Source organism: Bufo gargarizans, chromosome 3 (genome assembly GCF_014858855.1).
Source record: "Bufo gargarizans isolate SCDJY-AF-19 chromosome 3, ASM1485885v1, whole genome shotgun sequence".
NCBI lineage: Eukaryota > Metazoa > Chordata > Amphibia > Anura > Bufonidae > Bufo > Bufo gargarizans.
Window position 1 is genome coordinate 158,308,762 of NC_058082.1, and position 20,055 is coordinate 158,328,816.

The window sequence follows — 20,055 nt, forward strand, 5'->3', positions numbered from 1 at the left end:
TAATCCCAGATAGTCTATGGACACAATTGGTGCAGCTTTTGGAAGTAGGCAGCCATCTTGTTGTGATCCACTGATGTCTTAAGGCTCCATTTGGGGCTGCTGGATTTTTGTCTGATTAAAAAATAAAAGGAAACTGAGCAAACTACAGTCGTGGCCAAAAGTTTTGAGAATTACATAAATATTGGAAATTGGAAAAGTTGCTGCTTAAGTTTTTATAATAGTAATTTGCATATACTCCAGAATGTTATGCAGAGTGATCAGATGAATTGCATAGTCCTCCTTTGCCGTGAAAATTAACAAGCAGAGCTTGCTCAGGAATGGCAGCAGGCAGGTATGAGCGCATCTGCACGCACTGTGAGGAAAGACTTTTGGAAGATGGCCTGGTGTCAAGAAGGGCAGCAAAGAAGCCACTTCTCTCCCAAAAAACCCCATCAGGGACAGATTGATCTTCTGCAGAAAATATGGTAATTGGACTGCTGAGGACTGGGGCAAAGTCATATTCTCCAATGAAGCCTCTTTCCGATTGCGGCATCAGGGAAAAGGCTTGTCCGGAGAAGAAAAGGTGAACGCTACCATCAGTCCTGTGTCATGCCAGCAGTAAAGCATCCTGAGACCATTCATGTGTGGGGTTGCTTCTCATCCAAGGGAGTGGGCTCACTCACAATTTTGCCCCCAAACACAGCCATGAATAAAGAATGGTACCAAAACACCCTCCAACAGCAACTTCTTCCAACAATAGTTTGGTGAAGAACAATGCATTTTCCAGCACGATGGAGCACCGTGTCATAAGGCAAAAGTGATAACCAAGTGGCTCAGGGACCAAAATGTTGACATTTTGGGTCCATGGCCTGGAAACTCCCCAGATCTTAATCCAGGCATCCTCAAACTGCGGCTCTCCAGCTGTTGCAAAACTACAACTCCCAGTATGCCCGAACAGCCTACAGGTAGCCTACAGCAGGGCATTGTGGGAGTTGTAGTTTTACAACAGCTTGAGGGGCGCAGTTTGAGGATGCCTGTCTTAATCCCATTGAGAACTTGTGGTCAACATTAAGAGGCGGGTGGACAAACAAAAACCCACTAATTCTGACAAACTCCAAGAAGGGATTATGAAAGAATGGGTTGCTATCAGTCAGGAATTGGCCCAGAAGTTGATTGAGAGCATGCCCAGTCGAATTGCAGAGGTCCTGAAAAAGAAGGGCCAACACTGCAAATACTGACTCTTTGCATAAATGTCATGTAATTGTCGATAAAAGCCTTTGAAAACGTATGAAGTGCGTGTAATTATATTTCACTACATCACAGAAACAACTGAAACAAAAAGATCTAAAAGCAGTTTAGCAGCAAACTTTATGAAAACTAATATTTATGTCTCAAAATATTTGGCCACGACTGTACATTCAAGTCAATGGAGTCTGTTTAAGGTAAGTTACGTGCCCTAGCCGGCACTTCTGTTGTTCTGTTCCTCAGGTAGAACGGAAAAGAATAGTGGTGATGTGTCCCTGGCCTTATTCACACATCAGTGTTTGGTCAGTGATTTCCATCAGTGATTTTAAGCCAAAACCAGGTGCTTCTCTAAAACACAGAACAGGTGAAGTTCTTTCCCTTATACATTATGTTTGAGGAGGCTCCACTCCTGGTTTTGCCTCAATCGCTGATGGAAATCATTGACCAAAGCACTGACGTGTGAATGAGGGTTAGGGCTCATGCACACAGCCGTTGCCCCGCAATACACAGGGCACCGGCCATGTGCACCCCGCAACACGGATGTGGACCCATTCACTTGAATGGGTCTGCAAATCCGGAGATGTGGTGGAAGCACGGATTGGAATTCCAGTGCCCGTTAGTTGCAGTCTGCAATTTGCGGTCTCCAGCACGGACACAGAGCCCTTACGTTCATGGGCATGAGCCCTTAACTGGTGGAAATCACTGACCAAAACACTGGCGTGTGAATGAGGCTTTAATTGTTTAGCTTCGTTGCAGATTCACGTTATAACAAACCAATATTCTTACAAGCTGCAGGACAAAGGAAAAGAAAGCACATAACACATTAGAAGCTAAAGCTCTTTAATAAACAGAATTGATTCAAAGCCACAATATGAGCAGCAGGACTTGGTTGCAGGGAACTTTATAGAAAAAGAGATCAAGTTTTTGAATGCACTATGTTTAGCTATCCCCAATTTATAACTCCCACAAGTTAGGATGACAAAAAATAATGTATTTTGCACACACATTCTCCCTTGTCCCACCCACCCTTTCCCTAACAAACATTAAGAGTAATATTGTTAGAAGACTGAACATTTGCAAGTGGGGGTAGAAAGGCACAGCCACAGCAAGGGAGGCCACACCAGCACTCAGTAGTTGCATCACTATGACATACCCTAACTATGAGGCAGTGAGCAGCCATCACAGCAATATTACCCAGCTGTAACAAAAACACAAGTGACAAACACAAGTACAGAAGAATCTAACCATATGCCATATATACGGGATGCAAGAAACGTTAAAATAAGGTTTACAAAATCCCCCACTCACAAATGAAATTGTTTTAATCAGGAAATAAGGGGGGTTTACAGGTAATACAGAGGTACATCTTCGAAGAAACACCTCAGAAAACAGAAGGAAAACAAAGAAGTAGATTTAGCTTCCCCATGTCCAGGTTTAACCTGTTTGTAGGAGTCAAGGCAAAAAGGTGTCTGGCAATATCTTGTGATGCGAGTTTTGGGGTTGGTTATTCTGAAGTCAGAAAAGGCTTCAATACTACGTTCACTACTACTAATACTGTACAAGATAACTAAGACAAAAAGACAACATTAAAATGTTCTGCTTGAGGCAAAATAGATTTTCATTCTCTAAGCCCGAAAATGGAATCTATGCATACATGTAGGTACACCTAGATGTTACCACCAACAGCCTCACGTGGGATCACGTCACCCCAACTATAATCCCAAAGTAAGACACTGATGGATGGATCAAGCCAACATCTAGAAAAGGAAAGAGGTTAGAGGTCTGTTCATTTTTTGTTTACCTCAACGCCAAAATAGATTTTCTTCCAATGAATATTTACAAATTGCTTTGATTGACTAATGAAGCGAAATTCAAAATTCACTTCAAAAACTAGTGCATTCTGAATCTAAAATTTTATGGTCTCCGGAAAAGAGACGACAAAATCTTAAGGAATAGGCATTTAAATTGCTTGAGAAGGGAACAAAATGTATTCCTGAAAACAGTTCCCTACAGACAGAGAACATGTCAGAACCCATTTTGAGATTCACCTGGAAATCACACGGTAGTTAGCATTTTAGGTTGCGTTACTGTCTAGCTAAAACCTGGCTCAATTGATTTGCGACAGCTGCAGGACAGACTCCTCTCCTAGGCACTTACACGACATTCTGTTACAGAGAACAGTGATTCAACACAACTGAAATATGCCTTTCCAGATAACGGAGAAGAGTACTCACGATATCTTGACTCATGCAAGCTGGATGGAATTGCCAGACTACTAGAAGATGCCAAGCAGTACAGCAAAAGTCTACAACACGATCACTCTCACAAGTAGAACAGAATCTTACCGACCTAACTGGACTTCTGTTAACAGAAAGACATCAAAATAAAAAAAGCTTAAACATCCAGCAGAATCTGAGTTTCTGCCATAAAAGTGCAATAAAAATTCAACCTGCAACTTCAGTGAGAACTACACTCCTAGTCATCACCACTCAGACAACATGGACATATCGAGTACTTACAGCCATTAATGCCCCTAAAACTTTCACACGCGCGCACATAAATCTAAGGGTCTCAAGAGGTCTACGAGTTGTGCAAAGGAATCAGCCTGCTATATCTACATGGTCCAGTACAATCTGTTTTTCTAACCCAAAACATAGAAAACTGAAATGACCACCAGTTTCAAGAATGTGTCTAAGCGACTATGGTTCCCTCTTTCGATAAGCTCATGTACACCAAGCTGCGTTGTATTTGGTGTTAAGAACAGTTTAATAGCTGCCTGTTTCTCAAAGTCATATAAATGAAGCCAAATTATTGTACCATTAATTCAATCTCCATGAAAGGCTCAAGAACACACACACACACACACACACACCTGTAAATCATAGAAGGCCCAGGCCATACCGGTTAGGTTATCACATGGTTACTGAAAAGTTCAAAGCAGCCAATTAGGACATTACCAAGACATGAAGAATAGAGAGTGGCATGGCTCTACTGAAAAGCAGCACTGCCACAAAGCCCAGGGTAAGGCTGACCCTACAAACTGCCTCCCTTTTATTTTTTGCAAGGCTTAATAAAATACTTGATGAATACCCATGACAAAAGTGTACCGATTGAGCGGTGTAAACAATGGCCTGCAAATGTCAGTCCAAACAATTATCCAGCATCCTGGATAATCAGACGGTCCCTTGAGATCAGTGTTAATGCTTAATTATTTGCTTGCTGTGGTAGTATGCAAAGAGGTATCTCGCAGGGAAAGAAGTAGAACTTTGCACATTATTTTCCCATGGAGCATTGCCACCAAGTCTCAATACACAGCTGGTCTCCTTAAAGGGGTTGTCTCACTTCAGCTAATGGAATTTATAATTTAGACAAAGTTAAAGGGTTATTCCCATCACAGACAATGGGGGCATATCGATAGGTGCAGGTCCCACGTCTGGGACGCTCACCTACACCGAGAAAGGAGCAGGGAGAGTGGTGGCTGGAGGACCCTGGGTTTCCTGGGGTCTGGCCACTGCCAAGCATTCTCCCCATACAAGTGAATGGGAGTGTAACGCGCTTGCGCGGCCACAGCTCCCTTTCATTTCTATGGGGGCGGTAGAAATAGCCAAGCCAGTGTTCGGCTATTTTTAGGGGCCCCACAAAAATGACTGGAAGTCGGCTGCGCATGTGCCCTTTCCCTGCTCCGTTCTATATGTAAGTGAGGTTCCCAGAGATGGGACCTGCACCTATCAGAATAATGGGGGACATAGCCTAACTATGTCCCCATTGTCTGTGATGGAAAAATCTCTTTAATACCATACACTAATGTACGGATTATCCACATTGCCTCCTTTGCTGGCTTGATTCATTTTTTCATTGCATTATACACTGGTCGAACCCAATGGTTACAACCTCCCCACAATCCAGCAGCGGTGGCCATGCTTTCACACTACAGGGAAAAGCGCAGTCCCAGTCACCAGAGAAGCCGGCATCTTTTCCTATAGCGTGCAAGCATGGCCACTGCTGCAACCCCTGGAAAGGAGCAGCAAAGGAAGCAATATGGATCATCACAATACATTAACGTCTTATATCTATATCATAAATGCCATTTGCTAAAGTGAGACAACCCCTTTCAGGAGAGCCAGTAACCCCCTAGTCTTGCTGCAATACAAAGGTAATAAATCTTTGCTTTACAATAAACTGCACTTGTATGTGTCAGATGCAGAACTGCTGTAAGCCGTCAATTGTACATATTGAGAAAATCTCTTCATCGAGCTAGCCTTATAGGAGTAAGATCAGGGTAGGGTCACAAAAATACACTAAATAAATGCTGGTTGGCCTTAGCATGCATATCATCTGTTTGGTGCTCCTCTTAGCAGCTGGCAAAACTAAATTTTAGACAAGATATACTGTCAACTTTACAAAGAAATTATACTTTGACCATATAGTGTTAATACATTATACAACTAGAATTCTAGTCTTAAAATATGTCCACAGACTGGAAGGGGGGGGGGGGGGGGGAATATTCAAGTTTCAGCTACATTAATATTAATGAAAACTCAAACAGAAGAAAGGAAAAAAAAAGTAAATCTGTCATCAAATGTTCACACAAGGATAAAAACAGTTCTACACTTATCGAACAACTGATATGCTTTTTAAAGTGACCAGGTGGGCAAAAGTCAAAGTGGAGAACCCCCTGATGTTAAACATAGACTAAGTTCACATCACCGTTCTCTGGTCTTATGATCGTCCAGAGGAAAAACAAAAACGATCCCAGCATTAGTTTATGCTCATTTACACACATTTTGCCATAGGACCATTTCCTATACAGGTTCATGGCAACTGCTGCCCAGAACCAGAGTACGAAAGCAAAAAGACCGCCATGAATCTCTGGATTAGCAAGGTTGATACAACTGCTGGATGGACACTTCCACTCATGACAAAAGCAGAATTTTGCGCTTTTGCCTGGAGGATCACTAAGGCTACTTTCACACATGTATTATCTGAACGGATCTGCACAAAATGCAACAGTCTGCATCCGTTCAGAACAAATGCATTTGTATTATCTTTAACATAGCCAAGACTGATTCGTCTTGAACACCATTGAAAGTCAATGGAGGACGGATCGGTTTTGGTTTATATATATATATCTGCAAAATCTTTTTAAACTGAATGCCCACGTGATCCAACAGCGAAGGTTCAACCTGGAATTGAAAGGTTTATGAGCAGAGATCGATATATCTGTGTATTACAAAGATCTCAGATCAAAAATGCTTCACTTACCAAATTATGATAAGAAATTTAGGATTGCGATTCTTGGATTTCTAGCAGAAACTAAAAATAAACCTAATCTTTATAACCTATCAGTTACAAAATTATATTGGAATCAGAATGCTTCAGGGAAAATCATTTTCTGACTAGATTAGCTAAATAAAACTTAATTTATATCAGAGTTCAATAAAAGCAGGTTAATAAAAATAAAATGACTTGACTAGTGGGCAGCACAATGAAGAGTTTCCATTCTTGCTATAGCTGATTCCCCAAAGGTTAAGCCACATAGGATTCGATAAAGATCCTTTGCCATTAGACATCCCTGAGTTGTTCTTCTATGGCACAATTCATAGTGGCGGGTAAACAGAAGATGAGCCAAAGCACATGCTTACTCGACAGCAGAAATGTATTAGAGTATAAGCTGTTCCCCACAGGAACTGTAAGACCTATCCAAGTGGAAGCACTCAAGCATGTAGCATCTTAATTTCTTAATATTTCTGTATGGGCTTGTTCTTTAACATCCTCAATTGAAGTGGGATACACGCTCACATGGACATAGTTTGGCTAAAGCAAAAGTGCGCGGAAATAAACAAAATGCCAAAAGCAACAATTTAACATTAAGTGGCCCTCTATTTTTCTGCCTAACACTGGTTCACTCAAAGCAGCTGAAGTAGTACTGGTATAAATAAGGCTTTAGTTCCTTGCGTATTGGAAGAAGGTTACGGAGAAACAGCAAGCAAACAAATTTTTACAACAGACGAGCAGCAAGTTCGGAAATGCTAAAGCGCCATTTGCAAAGGAAAAAAAAAAAAAAAAAAAGTCACTAGGCTAAACTGGTGAAAAATGGCACTATCAATATAAACACTATGGAAGGGGTTGGAAGCACTTGACTCCAGTTAGTGTTTGTGCACATTTGCTGCCAGGTGTCAAGGGAAAAGTACTGTCAAGAGCAGTATTATGAGTTCAGTGTTATTCACCCGACGTCCAAAAACGAGGTCCGTTACATTAACCCGAGCCCCGGCTAAGGGTACTCAAGGCTGAGTTACAACTTCTATGAAGGGTGCAGCATTTACAGACAGGGAAATGAGATATTTACATATAGAATGAAAAGTTGGATCACCCCAACTGGGCTCCGTTAGGAAAAAACTCCATCAAAATGGATTACATGAGTGCAACACAGCTTCATCATGACTTTATTGCCACATGTAAGTCCAAAACTCTGGACATGTCACCAGAGAGCATGTGCAAACATAAGACAAGTGGCAATGGGGGAAGGATGGAGGTAGTGAGGAGCAGAGAACCTCTTACTGAAGGAGACGGTAGGTGACTTCAGAAAACACACTCCACACAATTTACCTTATTTGTGCTTCCAATTCCAAGAATCCATTCGTTGAGGCTTTTTAGTTTTAATTTTGCTAATTCATTCATATACCTACTGCTAGAAACACCACATCTAAGAGCAACTGGGGCTAATTTTAGGTCAAGTTAAAAAAAACAAAAAAAATAAAAATAAGAAAAACCCACTAACTGGTGACTGGTCACCCCAGAAGCAAGGAGGATAAATAGACATTCTATCCTCTAGAACAGCTAAGAGTTTTTGCTTTGGTTTTTAAGCAAAGGCATCCCTGTTTATCTCATGGGCCGGCCACATCACTGCACAAGGCGTTGTGAAATATTGTAATGGTACGTGCAAAGAGATGGAACTGGGTGCCAGCTCTTTCCTCAAAATTGAGACAAATTCATTTCTCAGAAAACAAAAAAAAAAAAAACTAAAAAACAACTTGTGTTCTAATGGGCTGCTAAACGTAACTAAACCAGTGCATAATACCAGCAGTGTCATCAGTCTTGACCCTCAATACTTAAATGTTGGTGTTTGTGCTTTAAGTAATTACGGTGAAATTAATTTCAGTCTGAGAATACAATAACGCTCTAAACCGTTGATTTGTTCTACATACTTAGTAGTTGCCTCGTTATTTACTGCTATAATACCCCACCATTTTGATGGTACTAATCTAAATGATTAGCCCACACCACGCTGGCTATTATTGAGCTCTCAGCACTGGGATACTGAACATAGGGACTATCAGTCCAATTTTGGGCTTTGCATTTTTGGTTTACAGGCTGACATTTGTTGGAAAAAGAAAAAAAAAAAAGTGAACAAAGATAACACTATCGCCACGTTTCGATGATGTATGGATATATTGTATTGCAATTAAATTAGATGCAAACCTTAGAATGTAAAAAAAAAAAAAAAAAATAAACAAAATATTGCTAGAACAGACTGGATTTATGCCATAAATTTGGCTACAAGTCACATGAATGGCTTTGTAGGCCAATATCAGCAACCATGCAAACATTTCTGGTAGCCCACTTTGAATGCACGCCACATACATTGACAACCGCTTCAACACTTGATGTGCTTCTGAACCTTGTCCAAATTTAAACATTAACATTTTTCAGAATTTCACATGTGAAAACTCTAGTAGTAGTTTTCCTGCTTTGGTCCAGTTTGGGAAATGTACTTTGTTCCATATTGCATCAATATGTTGCCTCACTGCCTTCAAACATTGAGCGTGACATTTCGGCTTCTCAAGAGGTGTACAGTACATGATAAAGCTTAACAGGCCTCTGAAGAGAAGACAAGAAAAGCAGAACACTGAATTTAACCATATTTCATATGTTATTTGTACCCAAAGTTTGGAACATACAATTGTGCCTGCATATTTAAAAAAAAATGCAACGGTTAGTGGTAAATAAAAAAAAAGGTCAATTTTCTTGCCGGTATGAATGCCTTAATTCAAACCGATGGCCACCAGCCATTACTTAACCCATGAAGTGGCAATCGCATTTCAATTTCATTTTAATATCTTGGTATATTACGTCAGAGGATACATTCAGCAATATGGCTCACGACAGCTATCCAAACGGATGTAGCTCCTTCTTTTATACAGTGGCAGTGCAAGTAAACCTGTTTGTGAAATGCATTTGTGCTGTTTAGAATTTTTTTTTGTCTTTTTTATTTTAAAATTCTTTCCCATTCACTTTCAAAACATCAACATCTCCATATGTATCGTCTCTCCCACTGGAGAGTGAGCGCAGCAGTGAAGGACAGATCAGCTCCTTCATGCCCTTCCTTCACTTGTGTTAAGGGAAATCAAACCCTTATACACCTTAACCCTGCACTGTGGTACTGACCCTTGTTCCACTGCAGCAGCAATGACTTCTCGGTACCAGCAACAGTGACAGAGTCATGAGAAAGTGCTTATTAATGAAGCAAGTGCTTTGTATTAGGAGCTGAAAGAAACTTCCATTATCAGAGTGGCACAAAAGGGAGGACCTAATGCAAGGTCTAGAAGAAATTTTTACCAGTCACCAGTGTTCAGTTCGGGTGATAATACACTGGGACAAAAAAATAAAAAAAATAAAAATAAAAAAAAATAAAAAGGGTACTTTGGCATAATACATTGCTGTGTGAAAAGCAAAAAGTCCAAGGGTTTAATGAAATTTGGTAACCATTCCCACACGACAAAAGTACCCAAGGAAAATGGCGGCACAGTCTGGAGGTAGGGTGGGATTGAGGGAAGAGGAATGGAAGTTTCAGGACAGCCCTGTAAACAACGCACTCAGGTAACCAGACACAATAACTTTGATAGCAAAATAATGCATCTTCCTTTTGCTTATCCCATGCCCGGCACCCCCACCCCCCCAAAAAAAAATAAACACTCAAGATTATTACTCAAAATTGTCAAGCTGTGCTGCCAATGCACATTATAACATCATTAAAGGAGAACAAGACCAGGTAGAACTGCTAAAATGTTTTAAGGAAGAATGGAGGGAGGCCAAACTGCTGCAACATGCCCCCACTAGTGAGAAAAGGGGCAGAAAGGAGGTTAGAACAGTCAGGCCAAAAAGGAGAAAAAATTTAAATAAAATTAAAAATCAACGAAAGCCCTTTTCACAGAACTCTTGATTGTCTAAATTTCATATTATGCGGAAAAAGGGGCCCCAAGAATGGAGGAAAAAAATAAAGCAACACACACACCAGCTCTCACCATACACACTGCGACAAAAGATGGAAAATGCAAACAAAGAAAACTGCAAAGTAATTGATCAATTACTACTGTGTGTTTCTCTCATGAAATGAATAGGAGATCCTACAAAAGGCAGCATTAAGAGTGCAAGAGACGAGAGTCCACACATTAAATGACTTATTCTCCCATCATCTTGTGCAAAACCACTGAAGTACATAGTAATACTCCAAAACACAAAAACGCAAACAAGCCTACAATAAAATAATGCCTAAATCTGGGGTGAAGGAATCAATGCAAGAGAAAACACAAACTCTACACACACCTTAGCCCTTAACACCATCACTCAATATCTTTGGACCCGACATGTTTTGACAGAGGTGAAAGCCCGAAATGTGTATTTGTCACGTGATATTGCTACAGGCAGCCCGAAAATACTGTCTTCCCTATTAATTTTTTTTTCAGGCCAAAAGCCAATGACGGGAAATTCCCTTGCAGACATGTACACCTCTGGTCCTATCACTCTGCTCAAAATGAAGTCTATAGAATATGCTACATTTTAAGAAGGCACACAATAGAAAATTATATGCAAGAAAATAAAAAGTGCAGAAAACTAAATGCAAGTATAATGAAAACTGGCCTGCGTGACTGCACCAACTCAGTAGACACTGAGAGGGGATAGCCATTCAAGTTTTAACATCAAGCATAAACTGAGGTAATATGCGTTGACTGAAGGTGGTAACACTTTTACAAGGAATAAATAAAAGGGGAAAATGTGAAGATTTACTACAGTGTGTTTCTCTTAATAGTAAACGTATCATAGCAAAGAAAAAAATAATCATTTGCAGGCTTCCACGATTTCAGAATTATGTCACAATATAAATTTTTATTCCTTAATTCCTATGTAAAAATTCATTACTTTTGAATCACACAAACGTTTGTTACATTTAGTGCAAAGTCTCTGCTCAACACATTATGGAGAGGGGAGAAATGCCACTTCTGCATGTGGCTTTGAATTAAAGGGGCTGTCCCACCTGGACACAAGATATGCCATAAGGTGTGGGTCCCAGAGGTGGCCGCACATGTGCAGCTTTCGCCATTCATTAGTATGAAGCCATCCCATTGCAGTATGTGAAGCCATTTTCAGACATCCCATTGCAGTGAATAGAGAGGGCCACATGTGCTACATTCTTTGTGGCGTGCAATGGGGACATGTTCTTGAAATAAGAGTGGGTCCCAGAGTCCGGACCCACACCTATTGGACACTTATGGCATATCATAGGGATATGACAAATGTCCACATGAGACAAGCCCGCTAATTTACACATGCAGTCATATAGTCATATTGCCATTTTCTGCTGTAATTTTGTAAAAACTGTGTATAGATCCCAATAGTGGGGAAAAAAAAATGTTGTAAAAAAATGTAAACTGATTCTGTGAGGAGGTGTTTTACTAGATATAGACTTTTCTTCTTTACAGGGGTGATGTCTAATAACATTATCAGATTTACTTATTTTTACAAAAAGAATCCAATGTAACATTGCTCAGCAACATGCTTCAATAGTAAAAAAAATAATAATATATGTTTAAAAGCAAAAATTTTCTGAAAAAATTAAAAGAATAAAAAGTGAAAAACGTTCAGCGTTCCAAAGAGAATGTTAAAGCCATCCGCCACCAACCACGCCGCATCACCCTACATCTGAACACACCCTAAGCGCACGGCGTCATTGGTTGCTATGACGCCGTGCGCTTCCTGCTGCCGCAATACAGCAACACACTGGTATAGATCATACCAGTGTATTACCGTATTGTGGCGGCGGCAGCAGGAAGCGCACGGCGTCAATGCAACCAATGACGCCGTGTGCTCCTGCTCTCAGCAGGAATCCAGGCCGTGGTTCCACGGACCGCTCACGGCCATGAAACACGGCCGTGTGCATTCGGCCCAATTCTGAATTAATACAAACAAACCCTACATTGCTGACTTAGAGACCACGAAAATACCAATTTCATCATTATTAAATTTAGTGCTTTCTTAACTTATCCCATAAAAAGTACTTATTACCCATCTACAGTATAGGAGATAAATGTCCGATTGCTAGGGGTCCAACCGCTGGAACACCCAGCGATCCCAAAACACAGGGGTCCTGGTGTCCCCTCTCTGGATGGAGCAACAGTGCACATTGGTCCACTCACTTTTATGGGGTCTGACAGCACTCATAGTCCCACACAAATTAATGTAGCAGTGAGCTAAAATGCACACTACTGCTCCATTGTGTGGATAGGTGATAAGTTATTTTGGCATGATCGCCTCATTAACATTCATGACTAAACAATAACTATTTGGTGGTTGTGGTTCCTCCAACTCACAGGCTTGTTTTTCAAGTTTGTTTTACGATCTGGCAGGGTATACCCTGCATTGCCAGAAACTACTGCATCTCCATCCGGCTCCATTCACTATAATGAGAACCGTCCGAGATCACCAGGTTGCAGCCGGATGAAAATTCGCTGCGAGCAGTAGTTTTCGTCTGGTCGATTCACGGCATGTTTGCAGAGTTGCAGCCAGATTTCCACCGGCCCCCATTAAAGTGAATGAGGCCGGACAGAGATGCAGTAACTTTCGCCATGCCAAATCCAGACATCTCCAGCCGGAGAGGTCTTAAAGGGGTTTTTCCATCAGTGAGTTTACTCCCTACATCTATCTCCTTCTCCTCAGATCTCTCTGGCTACGGGCGGGACTTTAGTATAGCACGTGACATGCCCTCAGACGCACGCTCTCATATCATGTGAAGCGGACGTTCCTTAGTATACTCTCACAGACGTTTAGCTAGCAGTAAGTCAACTGCACAAGAAATGCCGTCAGGTTTTCTTGGTGCAGACCCTCATTCATCCTTTAGCTGCCCTGCCGTTAGGTGTAAACAGTCGGAAGGAGGGAAGTTCTCTCTTCAAACCTAACAGCAGGGCAGAGGCTTGATGAGCATCTGCAGCAAGATAACCTGACAGTATTTCTTGTGCAGTTGAGTTACTTCTGGCTAAACGTCTGTGGTGGAGAGGCTGGAGTTGTATTACTTGCCAGGGAGGGCTCTGTGGTCATCCTGTCTAGCACAATGACGAAGGTGGCAAGGCAGGGAGCAGAGAGGAAGAACCGCGCAAGCTCGGCCACTGCTAGATAACTGCTGCAGTGGCCATAACTATGGGAAATTGACTCCAGTGGGATAATAAAACAGCAGTAACTTCTAAACTATAAACCTAAATGTTTTTACCCCCAAAAAATTATTGCCATTATTTAACTTTATAAATATGATTAGCAAGGTGACAATACCCCTTTAACGCTAGTGTGAAACTAGCCTGAAGCTTCATGCATAGGCATAGTATTGCTCTGCCATCTAGTCTTACAACAAGAAAAATAATTCTACCAAAGAATATTTCCATAATACAGTTCTGCACAGTAGCACTACGTGGCGGCACAAAGAACACCAATAGCTTCCGTAGTACAAACCTGTGAGGACTCCATGCACATGGGTCTCCTATGCTAATAAAGCCTAACGCTGGGTTCACACCTAGGCGTTTCTCAAACGCGCGTTTCTATGCGCGTTTCTGTCGCGCGTTTTATGCGCGTTTTTTTTAAGTGAACGCGCGTTTGGCGGGCGTTTGGGTGATTGACAGCAGTGTTGTCCAAAGAGTCTATGGCCCAAACGCGCGTCAAACGCGCCAAAAAAAGCTCCTGTACTTGTTTGAGCGTCGGGCGTTTTACAGCGCGATCGTACGCGCTGTAAAACGCCCAGGTGTGAACCCTTCCCATAGGGAATCATTGGTTCTTGCCTGTTGTGCGTTTTACAGCGCGTAGGAACGCGCTGTAAAACGCTCAGGTGTGAACCCAGCGTAAGGCTCCTTCAAGGTGGATGTCAGTGTGGCATCTGTCTTGTGCATTTAAAGGTCACAGTTAGAAGATGTTCGCACAGTGTGTTACCATATTAATAGAGCCACTCTTTCTTCAGACTAGGCTATCCCTGCTCGTGCTTTGGACTGGTAGGTTTGCAGGCATTCAACTCTAAACACATCCGGCTCAATGCACTAAAGTGCCATGCACAAGCAAGCCATAATTAACAAGTGCAAAAGGACAAGTGTAGCAAGAAGGCATGCCGAAAAAGGCATCATCACCATCCATTCCAGTAGATACTATATGCTGGGAGCCTGAAAAGCCATGAACCCATAACCCATCTAGGAGAGATGATTGAGAAACCTACCCCCATTTTCAAATTTAGCAGAATTTACACATTTGTCTTCAAATCTTAATTGTATTTGAAATAATGACGTAGTAAGGCAAAAAGTTGACGTTCAGCTTCTAGCACAATTTTCCATGGTCCCTGGACAGCGCTATACAACATAAAAAGCCATGCACTGCTCCATTCCATTGCCAAGGGTTCAGTCCGGCTCCTCCGGTCCCTGGTGTGCAAACTTCTGAACAGGTTCACATGCACCACTGGCTCAGCAGTGACATGTCTAAGGCAGCACATGACTGCTAGGTCAGGTGTCGTTTGGGGACACCACCACCGAGGCTAGAGACTGGCCACAACAGCACACATGACCCTGTCCAGAACTTTAAATGCTGGGAACCAGAAGGAGCAAGGAGGACCCACACCATTGATAACGTAAAGGCAAGAAGCTAGCGCTTTTTTCCTCATGCACACGACCGTTGTGTGCGTCCGTTCCGTCATTTTTCACAGTTTAGCGGAGGCCCCATTCATTTTTATGGAGCTGTGAAGGAAGGAAAAAAAACTGATAGTCCTCCATTTTTTCCCTGGGTCCGCGATTCCAGTCAAAAAAATATAACCTGTCCTATTCTTGTCAGTGGAAAACGAAGGATGGACCCATTCAAGTCAATGGGTCAGTCAAAAAAACAAAAACGGATGCACAACTGGTATGTCATCCGTGTCAGGTTTTTTCTTCAAGACCTTGGTGCAATAAAATTACACTTTTCATTAACCTTCCTTTTTTTTTGTCAGACAGGGGGACAAAAAAGGAAGACACAAGGAAACACAACTGAAGCAAAATCGGACACGGACCACCAAAGCCAAATCACTGCCCGTGAAAAAACACTGTCGTGTGCATGAGGCCTTTTAATGTAAAGGTACACATCTGTCTGGGGCTCACACATTTGTAATAGAAGCTGGATAAACCCTTCAAAGGCCTGAACCCTATGACGTTCTGAAAGGGCTTAACCCAACAAAACACATCTATGACCAATCCACGTTACAGATTACAAATGTATGGTCGCTGGGACCCCCCACTGATCACTAGAACAGGGGTCTTGGGCCACACAGAACTACAGTTCTCCATTCAATGCCCATAGAAACATATGTATACAGAGCTTGCCATCTCAGTCAGTCCCATGGTCACTAAATAAAGCGGTAGGTTGAATGCGTGGCCACTGCTGCATTCAAGTTCCTCAGGAACTGGTGTTCCAGGGGAAAGGTAATAAATGTGTTTGTGGTATAACCCTTTTAATTATTTAAAATAGGAAAGGGAATGTAAAAAAAAATAAAAAAAATTCACTAACCCCTAGGTTGTAAAGACCTAGAAATAAAAAAGAGGCTTTTCTTAAAGACCTGGAGCAAAACTACCAATATAAAGCCGAGCAGGGAGAACAATGTCTCGAGAGAGACCGATTGCTCTGAGCAAGAGATCTGTTCTTTGTGCAGTCTGGGTAAATGTACAGTTTATACCCGTATGATGCAGGTAGTTTAACATGAGGGGAAGAATTTGCCACAAAACCTAAAACTGCACTAGGCCCTTCTTTTGCAGGTATGTTTACCACCTAGTCTCTAAAACGCAGACCTCAGTCTCTAAACTGATAGAAGTGCAGTATAAATGGTCAGTGTAAACTCTGGAAGGACCCATCACATTAGTTATATCCTATATACAAATGGTTCCATGATTATGCGTGTATAGGTAAGTAGAAGGCAAGTCTACTTTCTTTGGCTTACTGTTCTATAAAAGAGACCAAATAAACAGGAATGTGCCAGTATGTTGTAACGTCGGCTGGACAATGGACCAGGGCAGCGCATTTACAGCTTGTAGCCCTTTCCACACAGCTAGTTTTAGCACCTGCACTATGGCTGGAAAATCTACTGTGTTGTTGCAGCTCTAAGTCTCTGTTCACATATGTGAACAGGTTTGCCATGCCACAAGACAGTTCCTGGTGTATACACCATACAATCATAAGCTCGCATTCCCAGGAGCAGGCCATAAGACTGTCATTTCTGCCTGTGTTGGGGGAGGCATGCACTGGCATAACTTTTTTTTGTATGTCTTCCAGTAGCAGATGGTGGAGCCTTGCTTCAGTTATATGCCGGGGAATACTGAATATGAAATAATGAAAGATTAGATGTGAACAGAGCTCCAGGTGGACACTAAAATGCAGCTTTATTGCAGCCGTGTGAAACTAGACATGTTTTATACACCTTCCCCAAAAAGTTTTTTTTCTTCTTCTTTTCTGAACAGTATAGAAAGTACATTTTAAAATAGGATGAGCTGTGGGGAACGGACTTGTGACATGAGCTACTGTCTATTCTATGCAAACTGGTGTAAGTTATCTAATTAATCGCCAAATACACTCCAGCACAGCCCTATCTTGCTTAAATCTAAAGAGCAGTAAATACATATACATGCACCACAAGTTCAACTACTTCAACCTGTAAAAAGACTATATCCCTGTAAACCATATAGCTGGGTCACAACTATGTTAACAAGTAAAAAAAAAAAAAAAAAAAAATATTATATATATATATATATATATATATATATATATATATATATATATATATATATATATATATATATATATATATATATATACACACACCCCTGATTACACCAAAGGGTAGGTAGATATGTTAAATTTGAGCCCATGATCCTATAGGCATATAAATGGCAGAAGTCTAACACTGACATCATTTAATAATGACGCATAATGATTAGCTTAGTAAGTAGATTTTAGAGGTTTAAACTTATTTGCTTTGAAATGTAACAGACAGGGCGTTAATATACTGCGGTAATATATTTTAGTTCAGCTGAACATGCGAAACCCTATTTTGTGATATTTTATAACCCAACTGCAGCTCTTAATCCCATGTTTCCCCTGAAGAGTTTTTATTTTGCTGGTGAAATGCATTAGGACATGCAAAAATAACAAAAAGCTCTCCAAACTAACTCAAGAGCAAGGAAAAGGAGGGGGGGGGGGAAAAAAACAAAAAAAAAAAAACCTTCTAAAATAAGCCCTAAACTCCCCAAAAATAAGCCCTAAAATAAATAGCACCTGCATTTTTCTGCTTTTAATTGCTGATCCCTTTCGCCTTTTTTGCCAACCAATTGACACAACTGAATAGGAAATATTTTTTGGTAGATAAAAATGTATGAAGGATAAAAAAAAATGTAGCGTGTGAGAATTTGATGTGTAAGGAAAGACAATAAAAAAAAAAAGATATTTTTTTAGCTAATGCCATGTTTCCACATAACTTAGTAACAGTCATGGAAACATAAAGACACTAAGTTGCCTATCTGCCTTGCCTTATTGCATTATACACGACAATGGTTTGGATGAGGTCTAATATATATATATGGATACTAAAACTGCATGATTAAAATACATTTTAAAAAAATAAAATAAAAAAAGCACCGTTCTTACATTTTGATAATAAAACAAATGCAAAACACTCACATTAGCTAAGCTCCAGTAAACATCTAATATTTCATAACCTCATACATAAACCAACACACCTAATAGTACATCACTTATGTTAAAAAGAGTTATTCAAGTGCAAATTTATCTGAAGAGGAACTGCAGAAATAGGCATCCCGAAAAGAACAGATGGAACAATAATCTGCGGCCAAAATCATTCAGGCTTGCAGACAGCAAATAAATATATCACAGTCCCTATAAGATTAATATAAATAATTCCAATACTGATGGCATGGCAGATATAACTAGTGGAGTCAGATGATGGGAAGACCAGAAAAGGAATAAAGCACTAGAACAGAGGATCACTAAAGTGCCTAGCTGGGGGAACGGGGAAGCGGGGGCGATTTTGCAGCAGTGCATAGTGGGAATGTCATCTGGGGGTCCATCAGTTGGCTAAATGCAGCACCTAATTTGCATAAAGAGAAAAGCAAGCATTTTTGCCATGTCAAACATTTGCTAGGCATTAGGCAAGAACCATTGAGCAACAGCTTTAAAAGTATCATGAATGAAAAGAATGCTACTGACCTAGTGACTTAAACAAACATAAGGTGCTACCTAGCCATTTCATCTTGTAACCCCCCCCCCAAAAAAATTAATACAAAAAAAAAAAAAAAAAAATCTTAAGATGCCCTTGAAATACATATTAAGGCCTGGTGACCCTTGAACTGTATAATGGCTTCCAGGATCTTACAGCAGCAAAGACATGAATTGCACAGGGTGAACCTTTTAAAATATGGATACAGAGGGCTTCCTCTTCCAAAGATGGTGAAGAAGCAATGGTAGCCGATTAAAGAATCACACATTAATTCTGTACCCCATCGGCAAACTCCATTCCACCTGACCTGGGCTCTTTCCTAAATACAAAGAAGGTACAATACTACATAAGCTTCAGTGCAAGCCAGGACAGCTCAAGAGAGCAGGTGAAAATAGGAAGAAAGCCCAGGCACAGTTGATACCTCTGCAAATGATGTGTCTTGTTCTCCTTTAAAGTGCCCTATACACACGTTAACCTAAATAAATTATAGTAAGGTTTTGGGTAACCCGCAAGGCGGGAGTAGCTACTCGGAGTAGCAGCCATCCATGGCAATGGAACTATGACGATCCTTTGAGTAGGGACAGCTGCCGCCGTTAGGGAGGGCAGTCTTGGCAGCAATACCGCAGTTGTTCAGGAGGTTGAAACTGAAGGGAAGGATGGCGTCTTTTGGTGGGAAAGGCTTCATGGTGGATAGGATAAGTGCCAAGCAATCTGCTACGTCTTTGTTGGGAGCGCAGGCCAAGGCTGGGGTGTGACCTGCTGTCAAGAAAATAAAAATAAAAAAAACACACAAAGAGAAGGGTGTCATACAAACAGTTACTCACCAGTACATACATAATTAAATCACACCTAACGTAAATAAAATGCCAACATCTACATGCTATACCAGAAGCCTGATTTGTTCTCTTGACAGTAATAAATCACTATGTAAGATAGGCGCTTCTTCACATCTGTACAGTACACAGAATACCAGAAAAATATAATTGAGTCGTCCTCACCTCGCAACTGTAAGGGGCACGAGTAAAGACCATTACAGGACATGAACTGTAGAGAGACACTAGACAGCCAATCATTACCTGCACCTCATTAATACAGGAGTTTACTAGGGAACTGCCCAAGCTCACTGGCTTTGAACATATGTGGCGCACAGACATTGCCGCCATCAGTAATGTCTATATATCCCTATGGAAGGGCATCTCTGGTCCATCCGGATTACGATGTTAAACCCTTCAGGTCTACCATCTGTATGGTCCAGTGCCTCCATGCCTTCCAGCCACCGT

The 20,055-nt window shown here is 41.1% G+C and overlaps 1 protein-coding gene and 1 long non-coding RNA gene across 2 annotated transcripts in view; both read right to left on the reverse strand.

Moving 5' to 3' along the window:
• Positions 1–2,047: 2,047 nt before the first annotated feature.
• LOC122930864 lies at positions 2,048–14,108 on the reverse strand. The gene is made up of 2 exons (XR_006388182.1): positions 12,352–14,108; positions 2,048–12,236 (listed from the first exon to the last, which is right to left on the reverse strand). It is a non-coding gene; the product is annotated as an uncharacterized LOC122930864 (long non-coding RNA).
• Positions 14,109–18,962: 4,854 nt separating this feature from the next.
• The window catches only part of ANKRD52 (ankyrin repeat domain 52), a 68,459-nt gene continuing 67,366 nt past the window's right edge, over positions 18,963–20,055 (reverse strand). The window contains exon 29 of the mRNA XM_044285260.1: positions 18,963–19,534. Coding sequence (XP_044141195.1) covers positions 19,299–19,534 — 236 coding nt within the window. The 3' untranslated portion in view covers positions 18,963–19,298. The remainder of the gene's footprint in view (positions 19,535–20,055) is intronic.